This window comes from Protopterus annectens, chromosome 8.part0 (genome assembly GCF_019279795.1).
Source record: "Protopterus annectens isolate FY-2018-M chromosome 8.part0, PAN1.0, whole genome shotgun sequence".
NCBI lineage: Eukaryota > Metazoa > Chordata > Ceratodontiformes > Protopteridae > Protopterus > Protopterus annectens.
The window spans coordinates 1925220826-1925238325 of record NC_056741.1 but is presented as its reverse complement, the minus strand read 5'-3'; the positions used below and the strand labels follow the sequence as shown (position 1 = coordinate 1925238325).

At 41.3% G+C, this 17500-nt stretch overlaps 1 protein-coding gene across 2 annotated transcripts in view; it reads right to left on the bottom strand.

The window, feature by feature from the left end:
• Positions 1 to 17500, bottom strand: part of TMEM208 (transmembrane protein 208) — an 87941-nt gene that overhangs the window by 50735 nt on the left and 19706 nt on the right. For both annotated transcript variants that reach the window (XM_044081430.1, XM_044081429.1), the window contains exon 2: positions 8510 to 8605. In XM_044081430.1, coding sequence (XP_043937365.1) covers positions 8510 to 8605 — 96 coding nt within the window. The remainder of the gene's footprint in view (positions 1 to 8509; positions 8606 to 17500) is intronic.

Here is a 17500-nt window from a genome sequence, read left to right as displayed (position 1 = left end):
CAGGAGGTTACTAGGCAAATGGCCTTGGGGCCTTTACAAGAATCACCATGTTACACCAGTACTCCCTAAATGACCTTGGTTAGATGGTCGCTAATCTCAGAGTGAGTCTATGATCAGCATCAGTTGCCCCTGTCCATGAGGTACATAGGTGCCACTTTACAACCTATGCTAACTCTACTTAAATGAGTTATTATAACTGAAATAACAGATATTAAATACCTTAAATTCAAAAACAAGCAACACACTGAAAAAAACAGACATTATCCTGTACATAGCAAAAAACAAGTACCTTTAAATATACATGCCCACAATGCAGAGATAACACAGAGGTTTCTCTGTCCTCAGTTTTATAGACTTCTGCCTGAAGCATCATTCCTTCTTACCACACCCATCACTGTTGTACTTATTACAGTCGTCTCATCATTCAAAATCCTTTGGGTTTAAGAGCTCTGTAGGTTTTTTCATAAGTAAAGCTCCTAATCATCAGGGTGTTTATCACGCACTTGGAATTATCTGCACATGTAAAATAAAAACAAACAAAACTCTCACACAGCAAATGTCATGGGTAAACTACCACCTCCCACATTAATAACTAAAGTGCTCTTTACAGGTAAAAAGACCAACACTGCAAACAGAGTGAAAAAGAAATAAAGTAATATGAAGCATCACCTGAAACTAATGAAATAAAGAGGGGAGTGATTGGCACCTTCAGAAAAATGGGAGGAAAGGACTGGGGGGAGGGGCATACTATACAGGGCAGTGACGGTATACAACAGTTTACAAAAGGCATTAGGACGAAATTATATCCACTCAGTATTTTTATACATCTTTTTCTCTGTCTAATATATACATGCATGTACGGATGTGTATTTTTTTTATTATCAGCATATTTTGTTTCTTGCATACATTTCTTTCTACCCGTATGCAGATTTACTTGCATTAAATTTGTACATTGCATGGTGTAGAAAGTATGCCGAGAATAAAAATCTAACAGTACAATAACAAGAAACTACTAAAAAAAAAAAGTACCGAAACTAACACAGCTGAAGGTAAAACAATAATTTACTGCACACAAAAGAGAGTAAGTGCTTTCACGGTGTGCTCTCACTGCTTCATCAGACTGTTGTCAACTAGTAACAAAAGCACTTAAATAGCATGTTAGTCAATTAAGGCATTAAGGCATTAATAAAAGCATCGATTAACTGAAAGATAAATGTCACAACTGAAAAACAGGCAATGAAACATATAAAAAGCATAAACAATATATATAAAAAACAATCCTATACTTAGTGTTTGAGAGGTCTAGCTTTTAAAAAAGGCTTAAGAGAGGCAACTTCATTAAGACCTGGTATCTTATCAGCATTAAGAGACAGAATCCATTTTTGCTCTGCAGATTCTGTGCGATTCCTAAGGTCTCCCCCTCTTAGACTGTCAGGAATGATCTCTAGCACAAGGAATTTAAAATTATGTTCCTGTCCATGGCACATAATATGCTTAGCAAGAGCATTAGTGTCTTTCCTGTTTCTAATGTCTCTCTGATGTTCCAACACCCTGTCTTTGAGTTGTCTATTACTCAAGCCTACATAAAAAGCATGACAAACAGTGCAGTAACTAAAATAAACAATTTTCTTAGTCCTGCAATCAGCATAAAAGTTTGTATCTATTTTGAAGTGCATGTAAATAGCATTGGAGTGTATAAACTTGCAGGCTGTGCAATTCTTGCATTTAAAAGTGCCATGCCTCTCTGACTGTAAAACCTTGTTAAAAGTAGAAGTATTATAGCACAAATGCCTTTTCAAAGATTTACTTTTAAAAGAAAAGTGTGGAACAGTGCTTATGGCATTTCTTAATTCATCTACAGTATCCAAAATGCCCCAGTTCCATTTAACAATGTCACATATACTACTACCATCAGAAGAGTATGCAAGGGGAAACCTAATCTATCCTGTCCTTTGTTCTGCAGCTATGGCTTCAGTGTTAGATGCAGCAGTGTAATATGGCTTACATTTGCCCCCTCTCTCCTTATACACATCAGTAATACAACTGTTAATATCCTTTTCCTTATAGCCTCTATCGATAAAATCCATTTTCAAGGTCTCAAAGGCCTCGGCAAGCTGTTTGTCATTATTGTGGAGTCTCATGACCCTGTACACCTGCCCTTTAACATCATTCTGGGTAACATGCCTAGGATGCATGCTGTCTCTATGGAGCAGATTATTCTTTCTTGTAGGTTTCCTATAAATACTAGTTACTAGGCTAGTCAAATCAGTTTTGTTCACCTTAACATCAAGAAATTCAATCTCATCAAAAGAATATTTAAAAGTAAATCTTAAAAAAATCTGTAGACTGATGTAAAAACTCTAAACTGCATTAAACTCTGAAATGACCCCCTCCACAACAAAAACAATTGTCCACAAATCTTACATGCCATAAGATATGTTCAGAGAAGCCCTCAGCTTGAAGTAAAACATCTTTCTCCCATTGTATCAACACAAGGTTGGAGTAGCTGTTGGCGCAAGCTGTTCCCATCACCATGCCAACCTTTTGTGCATAAAAATAATCTTGAAACAAAACATTGTTTTCGAAAACCAATTGTAAAAGGGCACAAATTAAATTGATCTTGTCCTCCGTAAAACAGTGCCTGACATGCATACATTTCCTGACATTTTCTATGCCCCAAACATTGGGGATCACAGTAGAGTGATTCGATATCCATTGTCACTAAAAGATGGTCAGCACTCAAATCAGAAGTAGCCACATATAATCTTTGTAGGAAGGTCCTGTCTTTTAGGATGGTCTCAAGTGTCCAGCAGAGAGTGTAAATTATTTTCGATATAGACAGAAAGTGGCTTAATTACCCAACCTTTCCCAGACACCATCGGGCGCATGGGCGGCAGTGTTAGATTCTTATGTACTTTGGGTAAGCCATAAATGATCGGTATGAGTGGTTGTTGTACCTCAAAATATTTAAACTTATTATCAATCATACCAGTCATAAGTAGATCAAAAATAAAGAAACCTTCTTGATCATACCATAAACAGCAGATTTAGAAATACCGACATAAGTGGTGTCATCACACAACTATTAATGCATTTGTGTTTGATATAAGTCCTTGTCTAACACAACAATTCCACCACCCTTATCTGCTGGTCTAATCTCAAAGGATCTCAAGTTCTTCAGTTCATTGAGGGCTGCATATTCATCATTACTAAGATTAAAGTATCTCTTATTTCTACTGGATCCAAACTCTCTTCTTATTTGTTTCTCACAAGTCTGAATAAAGGTCTCTATCTTGGCATTGAATGGTGGAATAAAAGTGCTGTTTGACAATATTAACAGGGTCAGGTAGCATAGCTTTCAATGTAAGAGTCCTACCAAACAATCTAAGATCAGTTAAGACACTAGTTAGTTCAGCTTCTCTGGCAGGGACAAATGATAGACCTTTGTTCAGCAATGCTAACTGTGCGGCAGTAAGCTGTACAAAGGAAATATTAAAAACCAAGCTGTTTACCTTCGTTACCATTGGCCTGTTAGGTTCACGTTCATTTCTATACTCGGGAGGCGGTAAAGTCTGCCCTTCCTCCCTTGATTCTGTGACCTGTCCCTGATAGGAAAAGGGCTCTGCAGTTGAAAAGAAGTGGTAACCCTAGGTCTGGCTCCAGTGTTGATATTAGTGGTGGAGTCACCATTATCGTCTGAATGGGACTTCCTTTTTTTATGAAGATGCATCAGACGTGCTACCTAATGTGTAAATGGATTCTGTCTCAATGCCGATAAGACACCAGGTCTTAATGAAGTTGTCTCTCTCAAGCCTTTTTTAAAAGCTAGACCTCTCAAACACAAGTATAGGATTGTTTTTATATATATATATATTATGCTTTTTATATGTTTCATTTGCCCGTTTTTCAGTTGTGACATTTTTCTTTCAGATAACTGATGCTTTTATTAGTGCCTTAATTGACTAACTTATGCTATTTAATTGCTTTTATTACTAGTTGAGAACAGTCTGATGAAGCGGTGAGAGCACACCGTGAAAGCACTTACTCTCTTTTGTGTGCATTAAAGTTTTTTGTTTTACCTTCAGCTGTGTTAGTTTTGGTACTTTTTTGTTTTGTACATTGTACGGTATATGGTTACAACCATGGTAATCTGAACTTTAACTTCCTAAATGTGGATTTTGGTAGAACTGAGGGGTTATTTCATAAAGACAGCGAATCAATTAATCAGCATATCTTTGGGATGTAGGAGAAAAACACACTGCCCTGAAAACAACCATATGGCATTATTAAAATTATAAAATATAAGGGTCAAGCAATCCTGAACAGTCTAGCTTCCTGCCCTTTGCTATCATGTGCATTTGTGGAATGCAATTTCCAGATCAGGTATTATAGACAAGCTCACCAGCCTGAACATAAACCCCTACATCACAAGATGGGTTGCCAACTGGCTCATGGACAGAACTCACATGGTAAGAGTTGCAGGAGCTAGGTCTGACTCTAAACCAGTTATAAGTGCCATTCCCCAGGGCTTAGTCCTAGGACCCCTCCTGTTTGGCATATACTTCTCAGAGGTACAGGCAAGCACAGGAGGACTATGGCTGACCAAGTTCACAGATGACTGCAAACTAGGGGCTACAACTGACTCTCTAGCTGACACAGACATCCTCCAACAGGGTCTCACTGAGACAGATACCTGGTGTCAAAACCATGGCCTCAAGCTAAATGCCAAAAAGTGCATAGTCATCCCCTTTGGAAAAAACAAAGTACCCACAAACTATCACAAAGGTGGTAGCCCCTTAAATACGGAAGACGTAATAAGGGATCTGGGGACCCAAGTAGACAGTAACCTCTCCTTTGACAATCACATTGCCAAAGTGGTTAGAAAATCCTTCTATGTGGCCCACCTAATCACAAAAGGGTTTGCATCCAGATCGAAAGAGGTCATTGGGACCCTCTACGCATCTCTCATCAGACCCATCATAGAGTACAATGCCCCATTTGGGATGTACCTTACAAGACACCTGCAACAACTGGAAAGACCACAGAAGTACCTTACCAAGATCACTGGCCTCAAGCAGATGCCCTATGCAGCTCGACTGAAGAAACTCTAGCTTTACTCTGCTGCATACCGCCTACTCAGAGGTGATCTCTGCCTGACATACAAGGCCATGTCCAACCCAGAATTGATGGACATGCTCCACCTAAAGAAAACCATATCCCTCGAGCCACACGCTCCAGGGATCAAAACCTTTCCACAATAAATTAGATGTGCTGGAGGGATAGATTCCTGTCCCAGAGACTTCCCATGCTCTAGAACAAGACTCCAATCTACATTAGGCATAGCTCCTCGCTAACCCTCTTCAAGAGAAACCTTGACGAGTGGATGGGAAACAGAAAGTTTATCTCAGGGATCACTTCAATGGCTCTGCTGGACAGAGGCACAGGGAACTAATCTAAGGGGGCTGTGAAAGCCAACACATTCCAGCTAGGCTTATAAATGCCTCCGGGCAGATAACCTAGTACCTACCTATGAAGCCACGATGACAGATACATATAACAATACTAGTGTACTTGGACAGCAACTGCTATGTTTTTACACAGTGGGATTGCTCTATATGCCTATGCATGATGAGATTATAATGGAAGAGGTACTAACATGTCTATGCCGGCAGGATTACAATGGGAGAGGTACACTTGTGCAGGCTGGAATTCTGCTATATGCCTGTGCACTGTGGTATCACATGATGACAAGGACCTGTCCACTGTAAAAGTGCACTGTGGTATCACATGATGACAAGGACCTGTCCACTGTAAAAGTGCACTGTGGTATCACATGATGACAAGGACCTGTCCACTGTAAAGTGCACTGTGGTATCACATGATGACAAGGACCTGTCCACTGTAAAGTGCACTGTGGTATCACATGATGACAAGGACCTGTCCACTGTAAAAGTGCACTGTGGTATCACATGATGACAAGGACCTGTCCACTGTAAAAGTGCACTGTGGTATCACATGATGACAAGGACCTGTCCACTGTAAGACTGTACTGGTACAAAGAATTGCACTATGGGATTACATTGGGCCTGCATGCCTATGAACACTGTACAATTACAGTGGGATGAGTGCATACATGTATTTGCACTACAATTCCCACTGGACAGGGGAGTCTGCGTGCCTGTACACTGCTGGGTGATTCCTGCTGGACAGGGGAGTCTGCGTGCCTGTACACTGCTGGGCGATTCCCACGGGACAGGGGAGTCTGCGTGCCTGTACACTGCTGGGCGATTCCCACGGGACAGGGGAGTCTGCGTGCCTGTACACTGCTGGGCGATTCCCACGGGACAGGGGAGTCTGCGTGCGTGTACACTGCTGGGTGATTCCCACAGGACAGGGGGGTCTGCGTGCCTGTACACTGAGCGATTCCCACAGGACAGGGGGGTCTGCGTGCCTGTACACTGAGCAATTCCACACAGGACGGGGGGGGGTCTGCATGCCTTACACTGTGCGATTCCCACAGGACGTGGGGTCTGCATGCCTGTAAACTGTGCGATTCCCATGGGACGTGGGGTCTGCATGCCTGTAAACTGTGCGATTCCTATGGGATAGCAGGCTTGCATGCCTGTACACTATGTGATTCCTATGGGACAGGAGGACTGCCTACTTATATAAACTTTTTTTTTTTGCAGGGGGGCAAGCCATACTGCAACCCTCCACCTCCATAATTTCTTTTATATGAATGAAGATGCACACACACACACACACACACACACACACACACACACACACACACACACACACACACACACACACACACACACACACACACACACACTACAGAAGGAGAAATTATCAAAATTCCCTGAAAGTGCACCACTGACTTGCATGTTGCAATTCATTTAACTACTGTATTTTGCACTTTGGTTCATAGACTTTGCATCTTTTTTTTAAAAAAGAAAGATGACACAAAGATTCAAAAAAGTACAAGTATGCCCTTAATGTCAGGTGACCCCCTATTTGTTAACAAATTACATGTTACTCTATTTCCAGAATCTTACTTGTTGGCAAGCTCCCACACTTTCTGAACCAAGGAAAAACAAACGTTCCTTGTAGTACAACTCTGTGACAACTTTCCCCCAGTGGCAACTACAGCTGTTTGATGAGTATAGTAGGGCTTGTATTCTGCCATATAATGATCACACTAGACATGTAAAAAAGATTATCAGGACTAATTGGAACATTCTTAGATGTGATGAGGAAGATTTTTCCATAGTGGGAGACCAGCCAAGATTCACACATAGAATAGGGAATAATTTGAAAAAGAAATTCCAAGGTTTTAGATCATATACGCATAATGGTAAGGGTGGCACAAAAAAATGTGGGCATTGTAATCAGTGTCATGCAATTTTAGAAGATATGTCTTTAGTGGTTAGTAATAAAAATCACACCTGTATTCATTTTAGGAAAGGGAACTGGCAAACTAAAAATGTCATCTATTTTGCTAAGTGTACACGATGCCCCAGTTTTTATGTGGGCCAAACTGGGAGACATCTTAAAGACAGTATATACGATCATCTCTATGCCATCAGGAGAGAAGATGCTAATAATGCGTTATATAGGCATATTAGGGATGGTATGGGATGTTCTACTTTCAAATTTGCCTTACTGGAAGTTTAGAATCAGTCTAATAGAGGAGGCAATTTGAAAGTATTGTTAGGTGAAAAAGAAGTGAGATGGCAGATACTTCTAAATGCTACTATACCACCAGGAATTAATGAATACATTTCCATCAAGCCGGTATTACAAGCTAGAGTTTGAGGAAAGTGAAAAGGCCATTTATTTTATCATAGAATAGTTTTATTTTCTAATATTAATTAGTTATAATTATATATTATTGTGAGGCATAATCGATTATGTTTTTATTTATTTACTTGGATGTATGTAGGATATGATGTCATATGAATCAAACTAATTAATTATTCATTAACTCAACACTGTGAAATGACTGGATGAGTAGAGTATTTAAACTGTCAGGTCACTGTTCCATGGGTTCTGATGAAGTCTATGATTTTAAATGAAAGCGCTAAACCATCTTATTTTATTCATTTACTTATATTAAATAATTAGTTTTTTAACTTTGTCGTTGAAATTCTCGTCTTATTTTACCCTGGGTATTCATGGCATACTTGTAGCTGTTTTGGTTCTGCTTTCTGAACTAAGCTAAACATTAGAAATCACAGCCCTTATGGTTGTAATACAAGGTCCTGTTTTTTTCCCTTCCTATGATTTTTCTCTCCCTCTCAGTTTATTCTGTACTGCAAATATATACTGGAAAAAAAAGACATAGCATTTTACTTCACCTCTACTCCTATTACGTTTACTTCCAAAATTTATTTACGCTGAAATGCGAAGAGTTTCCTTTTCTGAACGTAGAAACAGCAAATCACCTTTATTATTCCAAGTTAAACAGATACACTTTCCTTAACTTATTCCAGTCTACACAACTTACATTGGCTCCCAAGATGATCCTCAAATAAAACTTTAAGGTATCCTGGTTTTCTTCATAAATCTGCTTCTTGCCCTTGGTTCCAACTTTTCCTTTTGGCTGAAATATAAAACAAAATGCTAGAAACATTCCACAAGCACCAGCAACAGTATACCTGCACGAAAACCCCAGTTACACAGAAGTTCAAATTAAAGCCATCAGAATAATAATTTCACAACACACTTCCTGAAGTGAAAACAGCTGAAACAAATATGCTACCTCTTATCCACATGTGGCATTACAAGTTTTTATGTTACCATGTAAAGAAACAGAATCCTCATACTAATCACCTGCTTCTGAAGCAGAGGTGCAACATTTACCCATTTGTGGCAGTAAGAAAAAAGGTTACATCAAAAGAAAAAGAAATACAACAATTGTAAAAGTCTGCTGTTTACCACAACAAAGCCACTGAAGGACACATAGAGTAGCCAAGTATAGTTGTGCGAGATACTCACCATAGAATCCACTCATCTCACAAGAACAGAGTATTCAGATCATACCATTGGTAGGTACATTTGTTGCTCGCTTTTTTTTCTATCTCATTTAAGCAGTTGATGTGTAAACCCTTCCCAACACCATACAGCTGAAACATGACAACTCAGACAAACAAAGGTTAAGTTGAGGGATTTGTTCCATTACATTTGCAGAGCCACAGCCCAAGGGATCCCGACTTAAACTTGCTAAAAATAAATGTCAGATACTCTTCATGACCTTTATCTAACATGTGGAAATAAATTCAGAATGACCTCCACCACCAATCCTTCCCCTCTACTATCACTGGGTAGTTTATTAAAATACCACAATCTCACTTGCTTTTTTTTCATTGCTAATTATCCATTTCTCCCTCAGCTCCTTCTGTCCAACAGTCCCCCTCTTGGCAAGCTATCTCATTTGGTTCCCTCCCCTCACTGAGGATGACAATAGACTGAGCAGGGGCAACACTTAGGAAGACATCAATGTTTTTTCTGTAGCTTTAATACTCCAGACCTCACCGACTAATGTGAAGACTCACTTATATGACTAGTCCTGCAATGTCTCCCTTCAGTGGTGCCTATAATCAATCTTCAAAAGAAGCTATCCGTCTGCAGAGGAAAACTGCCAAAACAGTTTGGCAGTAGCCGAGTGGATGTCCCAACTCCAAGTGCTGTAGGCCAATCTTCTGTCTTCAGAGGAACATGATGGTACAGCAGACCAGACCTTCAATCACCCCTGGGGTACGCAAGGAGAAGGTTCCTCCTTCTCTGTAACTACCCTCTCGGTTTTTCTAGCCTCCAGCTACTAGTCTATCTCAAGTCATCTGCCGCACAGTCAGGGCTCCATCCCTCTACACCATAGAGCTGGGCTTGTCATGGTTTCTAACAGTCAGCCCAACCTGATACGATACCCGTTACGATCACTGAGTACCCATTACCCACTGCACAGTCAAACAAATGTAGCTCACAATACACTAAAACAAGTGAAAAGTAACACGTAATTATGCACATACTTGAAAACTCTGGAAGGGGAAAAGTAAAAGTAAGAAAGGGCACTTTTGGTTATTTTTTAAACCGGTAAATCTACTAGTTACAAGCCTTTTTTCAGGGACAGTTATATAACACTAGATTACAGGGTAAAGGTCTGTATCAGTGTATAGCTTTAATCCTCTGTGCCAACTGTTAGACAGCTGGACAGACATGAATGGATATGGACACAATTTCGTGATGAGTACCTTAAAGATTACACTAACAGTTTGCCCATTCCTTTCTTGAAAAGAACTACTTTGGTGTAGAATGGCAAGACACGCTCACAAAAAGATGGTCATCCATCTAGCATTCCCTGAACGAAGCCTTCGCTAACACTTCCTTAGTCTTAAGATGAAGACTGCAACTTACGTTTGATGGTCTGGACAAAAGAATGTGTGCGGAAACACCTCCTGGCAAGGGCCCTCTATGATGAGGGCTGCTAAAGATGGTGCATGAGTGGATATGTGCACGTGTGCTTGTGTTTGCATATGTATGTGGGACAGAAGCTGACTGCGTGTAGAGGGTGCCTTTGCTAATGCAATGCATGGGCTGCTAGGAAGAACGCCAGCAATGTCATGTCTACCAGTGTGGTGCTCGACTCAAACACATGGTAAGGAGCCACTAATGACTCTTGCCATGAGGCTTTACTACATCTCTGAATTGGTATTTCTCTCCATCATGCTGACAGACCTATACTGCGAACTTAAAATGGGTGAAGGGGAATTCTCTGAATCTCAGAGCATAAGTGCAACCTAATCTGCTAATTAAAATACCAAAAAATTCCAAGATGCTGACATGATAAAAAAGCACATCTATAATTTATACTTCGCTACAATTAAATTCTCATGGCTCCATACACTTATAGTGCACCATATTAGACCATTTTCCTACAAACAGTATTTAAACTCACTAGCTATACATCTTGTACATATTTTTTTTAACCTTGACAGGTTTTTTATTTATTATTCTCAGCCTAAGAATGAATGATGCCCACATCCAAAAGGCTTTGCGTAGCTTGCATCTGGAAAAAATAAAAAAAATAAATATATATATATATATATATATATATATATATATATATATATATATACACACATACACACATATACATATATATACACATACACACACATATATATATACAGATTGCATTTTGGTGAACTGATGGAAAGCTGATAGATTCCAGCTCTGTACAGCAAGTCTATTTCAAACTGATAAGTACATGTTTTGCCACTTTATACACATGCCTATTATTTATAGTGGTGATGTATTGTTTGTCTCTTGTGTCTCCACTGTTTTTCCCTACCCACCCTCCCTGTTCTTGTCTTTTGTTAGTCTTGGTGGCTTTGAAACTGCCCGCCCCTCTTGTAAGTTTGTATTTGGATACTCCTTCTGGGCCTATCTCATTTGCTCAGTCAACTGAGTGCAGTGAGATCATAGGCACTCCTACTGTGTAAAAAGAGAACATTTGAGAAGGACAATCCCTGTAGCCTCTTAATCCTGCTGTGTTCCCTCCCTAAAAAAAAAAAAAAAATTATATATATATATATATATATATATATATATATATATATATATTCAGTTGCTCTTACCATAACTGCCTTGGTTGCTGTTCTGCGGGCTGTTATCTGTTCAGTTGTTCTTACTCGGCACTTACTACTGCTTGTTTGTAGCCTTCTAATTTAATGCCTTCTGCACTTGTTAATTTAATTGCATTTAATTAAACTGTATTTGCAGTAATACTGATATAAGTGTGCTAGCATGCACTGCATTTGAATTGTATTTACTGCTGTTTTAGCTGCTTTTCTGTTAAAAAAAAAAAAAAAAAAAAATTCCTAGCTTATTTCCTGCCTTTCCTGTAACTTATCTAGTCCAGATACAGACTTGCTGTATCCAGGTCTGTTTGTAAGCTCCTGAGCTCCCCCAAGCCTTTCTGTGTTGGAGGGAAGCCTTCTAGCTTATCAGTGGGAGTGGTAAGCACCAGGTAGCCTGTCTACCACAGGAGGAGAGGTTTCTGGCCCAGAAATTATAGTTTATTGGCCGTTTGGAAAGCTCTTCCATCTCTTTCAACCTTCTGATTCAAAAGCCGCACTTGCGCTCATTTCCCACCTTTCCTGTTACTAGCCTAGTCCAGATACAGAGCTGCTGTATCCAGGACTGTTGGTAAGCTTCTGAGCCCCACAAGCCTTTCTGTGTTGAAGGGAAGCCTTCTAGCTTATCAGCGGGAGTGGTAAGCACTAGGTAGCCTATCTACCACAAGAGGAGTGGTTCTGGTCCAGAAATTGTAGATTTTTGTCCGTTTGGGCAGTTTTTTTTCCATCTCTCTCAACTTTCTGGTTTTAAAGCCCGTGTTTGTGCTTGATCCCCACCTTTCTCGTAACTAGTCTAGTCCAGGTACAGATTTGCTGTATCCAGGACTGTTTGTAAGCTTCTGAGCCCCACAAGCCCTTCTGTTGGAGTGCAGCCTTCTAGCTTATCAGTGGGAGTGGTAAGTACTAGGTAGCCTGTCTACCACAACAGGAGTGGTTCTTGGCCCAGGAATTGTAGTTTATTGACCATTCGGGAAGTTGTCCATCTCTTTCAACTTTCTAGTATAAAAAGACATCTGCGCGCGTTTCCCATCTTTCCTGTAACTAACCTACTGGAAAGCACTAGAAAGCCTTAAACTGATATAAGCCTTCTAGCTTAAAAGAGAGACTTTGGAGTGATTGAGTATCAGTTTTCTGTATTTTCTTGCTATACTTAACTGTTTTCCGCCTAAAGGCTGATTTTCCAGCACTTATTGTGACTTAAAAGCTTGTTTTTTTTTCACATATTGTACTTATTTGACTGCCTGCACTTTTAAAAAGTTGTTTTTGTTTAAATAAATTGTTTAACTGTTGAAGGCTACACACTAAAGGGCGATAGCCTTTTCTGATCACTTGTAGTCGTTTAAAGCTGTTTTAAGTGTACTTTTTACTGTTTTTGCCTCATCTTTTCAAATAAATAAATAAATAAATAAATTTCTTGTTTCCCGCCTTTCTAAGCTAGTAAAGTCCAGTTTTCAGGCTAGTGCTGAATTCAAGGCTGTGTTACACGTTTCTGAGTTGCCCATACCTTACTTGGATAGAGGGAAATTTCTCTGTTCACCTGTGAGAGAGGGGAACTTTGAGCAGCTATCTGTCCCTGGAGGAGTGGTTCCAGCCCAGAAGTTAGTAGTTTAAAAAATGCGTTGCATGGTTTTGTGTGCCGGGCAGCACCGGTTAGCTAGGGTTAAATTATTCCTGGCTCCACTAAGTCTCCTTCAGTTTTTCACTTGAAACTAGTCAAACTCTAAACCTAAGCACTCAAAAAGCATCCTACAGTGCAGCACTTGCTCAGACCTAATAGCAAGCACTAATATATCCCGACATTTGACTGCCCAGCAGGGCAATGCTCTTTATCAACCCCTCACCAACGAAGCGACTAAGCAGCTCATCCTGCTATTCAGGCATGACCAAAGGGCAACTTCAGGTGCTCTCTCCAGTCCAGCTGGTGAATCTGGGTATCCTGAGGCAATGTTACAACTGCCTCATGTACACAGACAGCCCTCTCCTCCTACCACAAAACACTAACATATGTGAGAGATGCATTTATACAGCCAAACTGGAAGCTAAGGTACCTCCACCCAAGACTGGAACAGACAGTCATGAGGAGAAGATTAACACTTGCACCACACCTCCAGCCTCACACAGACCTACTAAACCAGCACTGGCAAAAGATACACATAAATACACAAAATCATACTCGGAGGCTCTAAATAAAAACCTGCAAAAGCATCAGAGAGCTCCAAAGCAGACACTCACAAAACCTGCACCTCCCATCACAAACCAGACAACACATAAAACACAAAATCAATGTGCCGCACAATCACAGCCCTTAAGGTAAAATAACATGCCTAACACACTAGTAATAGGTGACTCAATAGTCAGGCACACTGACGCCCCACTCACTAGGCTGGACAAGAAGGTTACTGTTAGCTGCCTGTTGAGAGCCAGAATCCGCCACATAACACAAGCACTCCGGTCACTCCAGAACAAGTACAAATATGACTCTGTCATTGTTCATGTTGGTGTGAACGACCTGAGCCGTACCTCCCTGAACTACATGAAAAGTGACATGGAAGAGCTCTCTTATCATGTAGCCCAGGCGGGTATGACCCTGACCCTGAGCAGCATCCTGCCCTCACCAAGAATGATACCTCAGTATAAAGAAAAAAATTATCAATTTCAACAATTGGCTAAGCTTCTGGTGTCATTCAAAGCGGATCCAGTGTCTGTCAGCCTGGGATGACATGCTCGACAAGCCGCGTTGCTTCGCAAGAGACTGCTTGCACCTGTCACCCCTTGGCTTTCAAATCCTAGCTAAGGCTCTTGCTGCACACATAGTGCCTTTTTTAGGCAAGGCTCAAAATTCAAACCCACCTCTGTAAACAGCACAAGTAAAAAACTGAGGGTTATATTACTCAATGCCAGGAGTTTAAATCTCAAAATGCATGCACTCGAAGCACTCCATAGTATGGAGAACGTCGACATATGTGCAGTAACTGAAACCTGGTTCAAGGCTCCGGAGAGCACTCCAGCAATACTGGGCTACAACTCATACCACACATTTCGGCCAAAGAACATGGACCGAAACACAAAAGGAGGGGGTGTGTCCATATTCATCAAGGATACCCACACCTCCATGTTAGTGGCGTAGCATGATACCTCTGAGATCATCCATGTGCAACTAACATCGGGCAAATCTGCAATGCAAATTGTGGCCTGCTACAGATTATCCTCCATGACCCAGGACTACCACTCCGCCTTTCTGGAGATACTGGAAAACATGAAGGTCCTACCGAACACCCTGATCTTGGGAGATTTCAATTACCCTACCATTAACTGAGAAAACTACTGGAGTACAAACTCCCAGGCTCAGCGCTTCCTGGAATTTATCAACTTAAATGCCCTGTATCAGCTGGTAAACCCCCCTACCAGAGGCCACAACATATTGGACCTGGTCTTCACAAACATGGGTGACAGGTGCTCCGTACCGGAGGTCAACCCGTCACTACTTAGATCAGACCATAAACTTATCAACTTGGATGTCCACACCCCACCACCACCCCCAACCAAGGAAACCACAGTGAAAAACTTTTCTAAAGCAAACTTCACCTTACTTAAGTCAGAGGTGGTAAGTTTCACAGCCCCCACGCTAAAGGATAACACTGCCAAAGATGCAGAATCCTTTACAATTGCACTCTATGAGCACCTACAAGGATGCATGGATCGTGCCATCCCTAGCAAAACCAAGACTCACTCCCCTAAGAGAAGGAAACCAGTCTGGTGGACCCCTGCCATAAACAGGCTATACAATAGAAGGAGGAAACTAGATCAGAAAAAAAGCAAATCCCAAGAAGGAAAGACTTCCCTGATCAGTATCAGTAAGAAACTAAGGTCCCTCATAAAATCATCCAAGGACTTGAAAGATAACCACAAAGCCTTCTTTAGCTATGTCAAAAATCTAAGTGGCAACTCCCATATATGCTCTGAGATGGTGCAAAATAGCACAACATATACCGAACCTACTGATATTGCCAACATACTGGCAGATAGATTCAGTGCAAACTTCACCTCCCTCTCACCTTCAAAAGGGCACACAACAATACTGGAAAAGTGTAGTGTCCCGGAAATCACAGAAGCACAGATGAAAACAGCCCTTTCAAAAGCCAAAAACATAGCATCAATGGGGCCAGATGGTGTCCCAGGCTGCGTCTTGCACAAACTACAGAACGAACTAACCCCCCACCTAAACATGCTGTTCAACCTCAGCCTCTCCACAGGCTACATGCCCATAGAATGGCACGCAGCAATGGTTATTCCGCTCCACAAAGCAGGAGACACAACTGACCCTGGTAACTACCGCCCCATAAGTCTGACCAGCCTGGTCTGCAAGGCTATGGAAAGAATCATCATGGAACTCATAAATGGCGATATTGGAGATCTGCAGACCCTTGATCCCACCCAGTTCGGTTTTGTAAAAGGCAGATCCTGCCTCTTAAACCTGGTTGACTTCTTCAAGACAGTCACTAGTGCCATCGACGAGGGCAAGGCTGTCCACACTGCCTACTTGGACTTGGCTAAAGACTTTGACACGATACCACACTCTGGCATCATAGACAAGCTCAGCAGCCTAAATGTAAATCCATATGTCACAAGATGGGTAGCAAACTGGCTAAAAAACAGAACCCATAAGGTCAAAATTGCTGGAGCCATGTCAGACTCAAAACCAGTCACAGTGGTGTCCCACAGGGCTCAGTCTTGGGACCACTCTTATTCGGCATTTACTTCTCGGATGTGAAAGCAAATATGGGAGGATTATGGCTGACAAAGTTTGCAGATGACTGCAAACTGGGTGCCATAGTTGATTCACCTGCTGACACACACATCCTACAGAAAGGTCTCACTGAAGCGGACAACTGGTGCGGAATCATGGCCTCAAACTTAACGCCAAAAATGTATAGTCATCCCTTTGGGAAAAACAAAGTACCCACAAATTATCACATAGACAATAACCCACTGAGTACGGAAGAAGTAATCAGAGACCTGGGGACTCAAGTCGATAGTGACCTCTCCTTTGACAACCATGTTGCCAAAGTGGTCAGAAAGACATTCTACCTTGCCCATCTCATCATGAAGGATTCTCATCCAGATCAAAGGAGGTCATTGTACCTCTATATTCCTCCCTTGTCAGGCCCATGATTGAATATAATGCTCCATTTGGGATGTATCTCACCGGCACATGCAACAACTGGAAAGACCCCAGAAGTACCTCACCAAGAGGATCATGGGTCTCAAACATGTGCCTTATCCAGCTAGATTAAAGAAACTCCAGCTCTATTCAGTAGCATACCGCCTGCTCAGAGGTGATTTGTGCCTAACATATAGGGCCATGTCCAACCAAGAACTGATGGACATGCTCCATCTCAAAAAATCCAGATCCACCAGAACCACGCGAGCTAAAGATTTCAACCTCTGCACAAATATGAATAAAACATGCTGGAGGGATAGATTCATAACACAGAGGTTACCCGTACTCTGGAACAAAATCCCAGTTCATGTGAGACAGAGCCCTTCATTGGCACTGTTCAAGAAAAATCTCGATGCATGGATGGGAGATCGTAAGTTTACCCCGGAGTCACCTCAGTGTCACTACTAGACAGAGGTATAGTTTACTAAATAATGGGGTCCCACATGTGTCACTACTAGAGGCGCAACTATATAATACGGGGTGGCGTAAGCCACATCATTGTTGGCTAGGCTTGTAAATGCCCCAGGGCAGATAGCCTAGTACACTACTATGAAACTATGAAACTATGAGACATAGCTAAAGGCGGCTTTGTGGTCATCTTTCGAATCCTTGGCTATTTTTCTTTTGAAGTTAGCCTTGG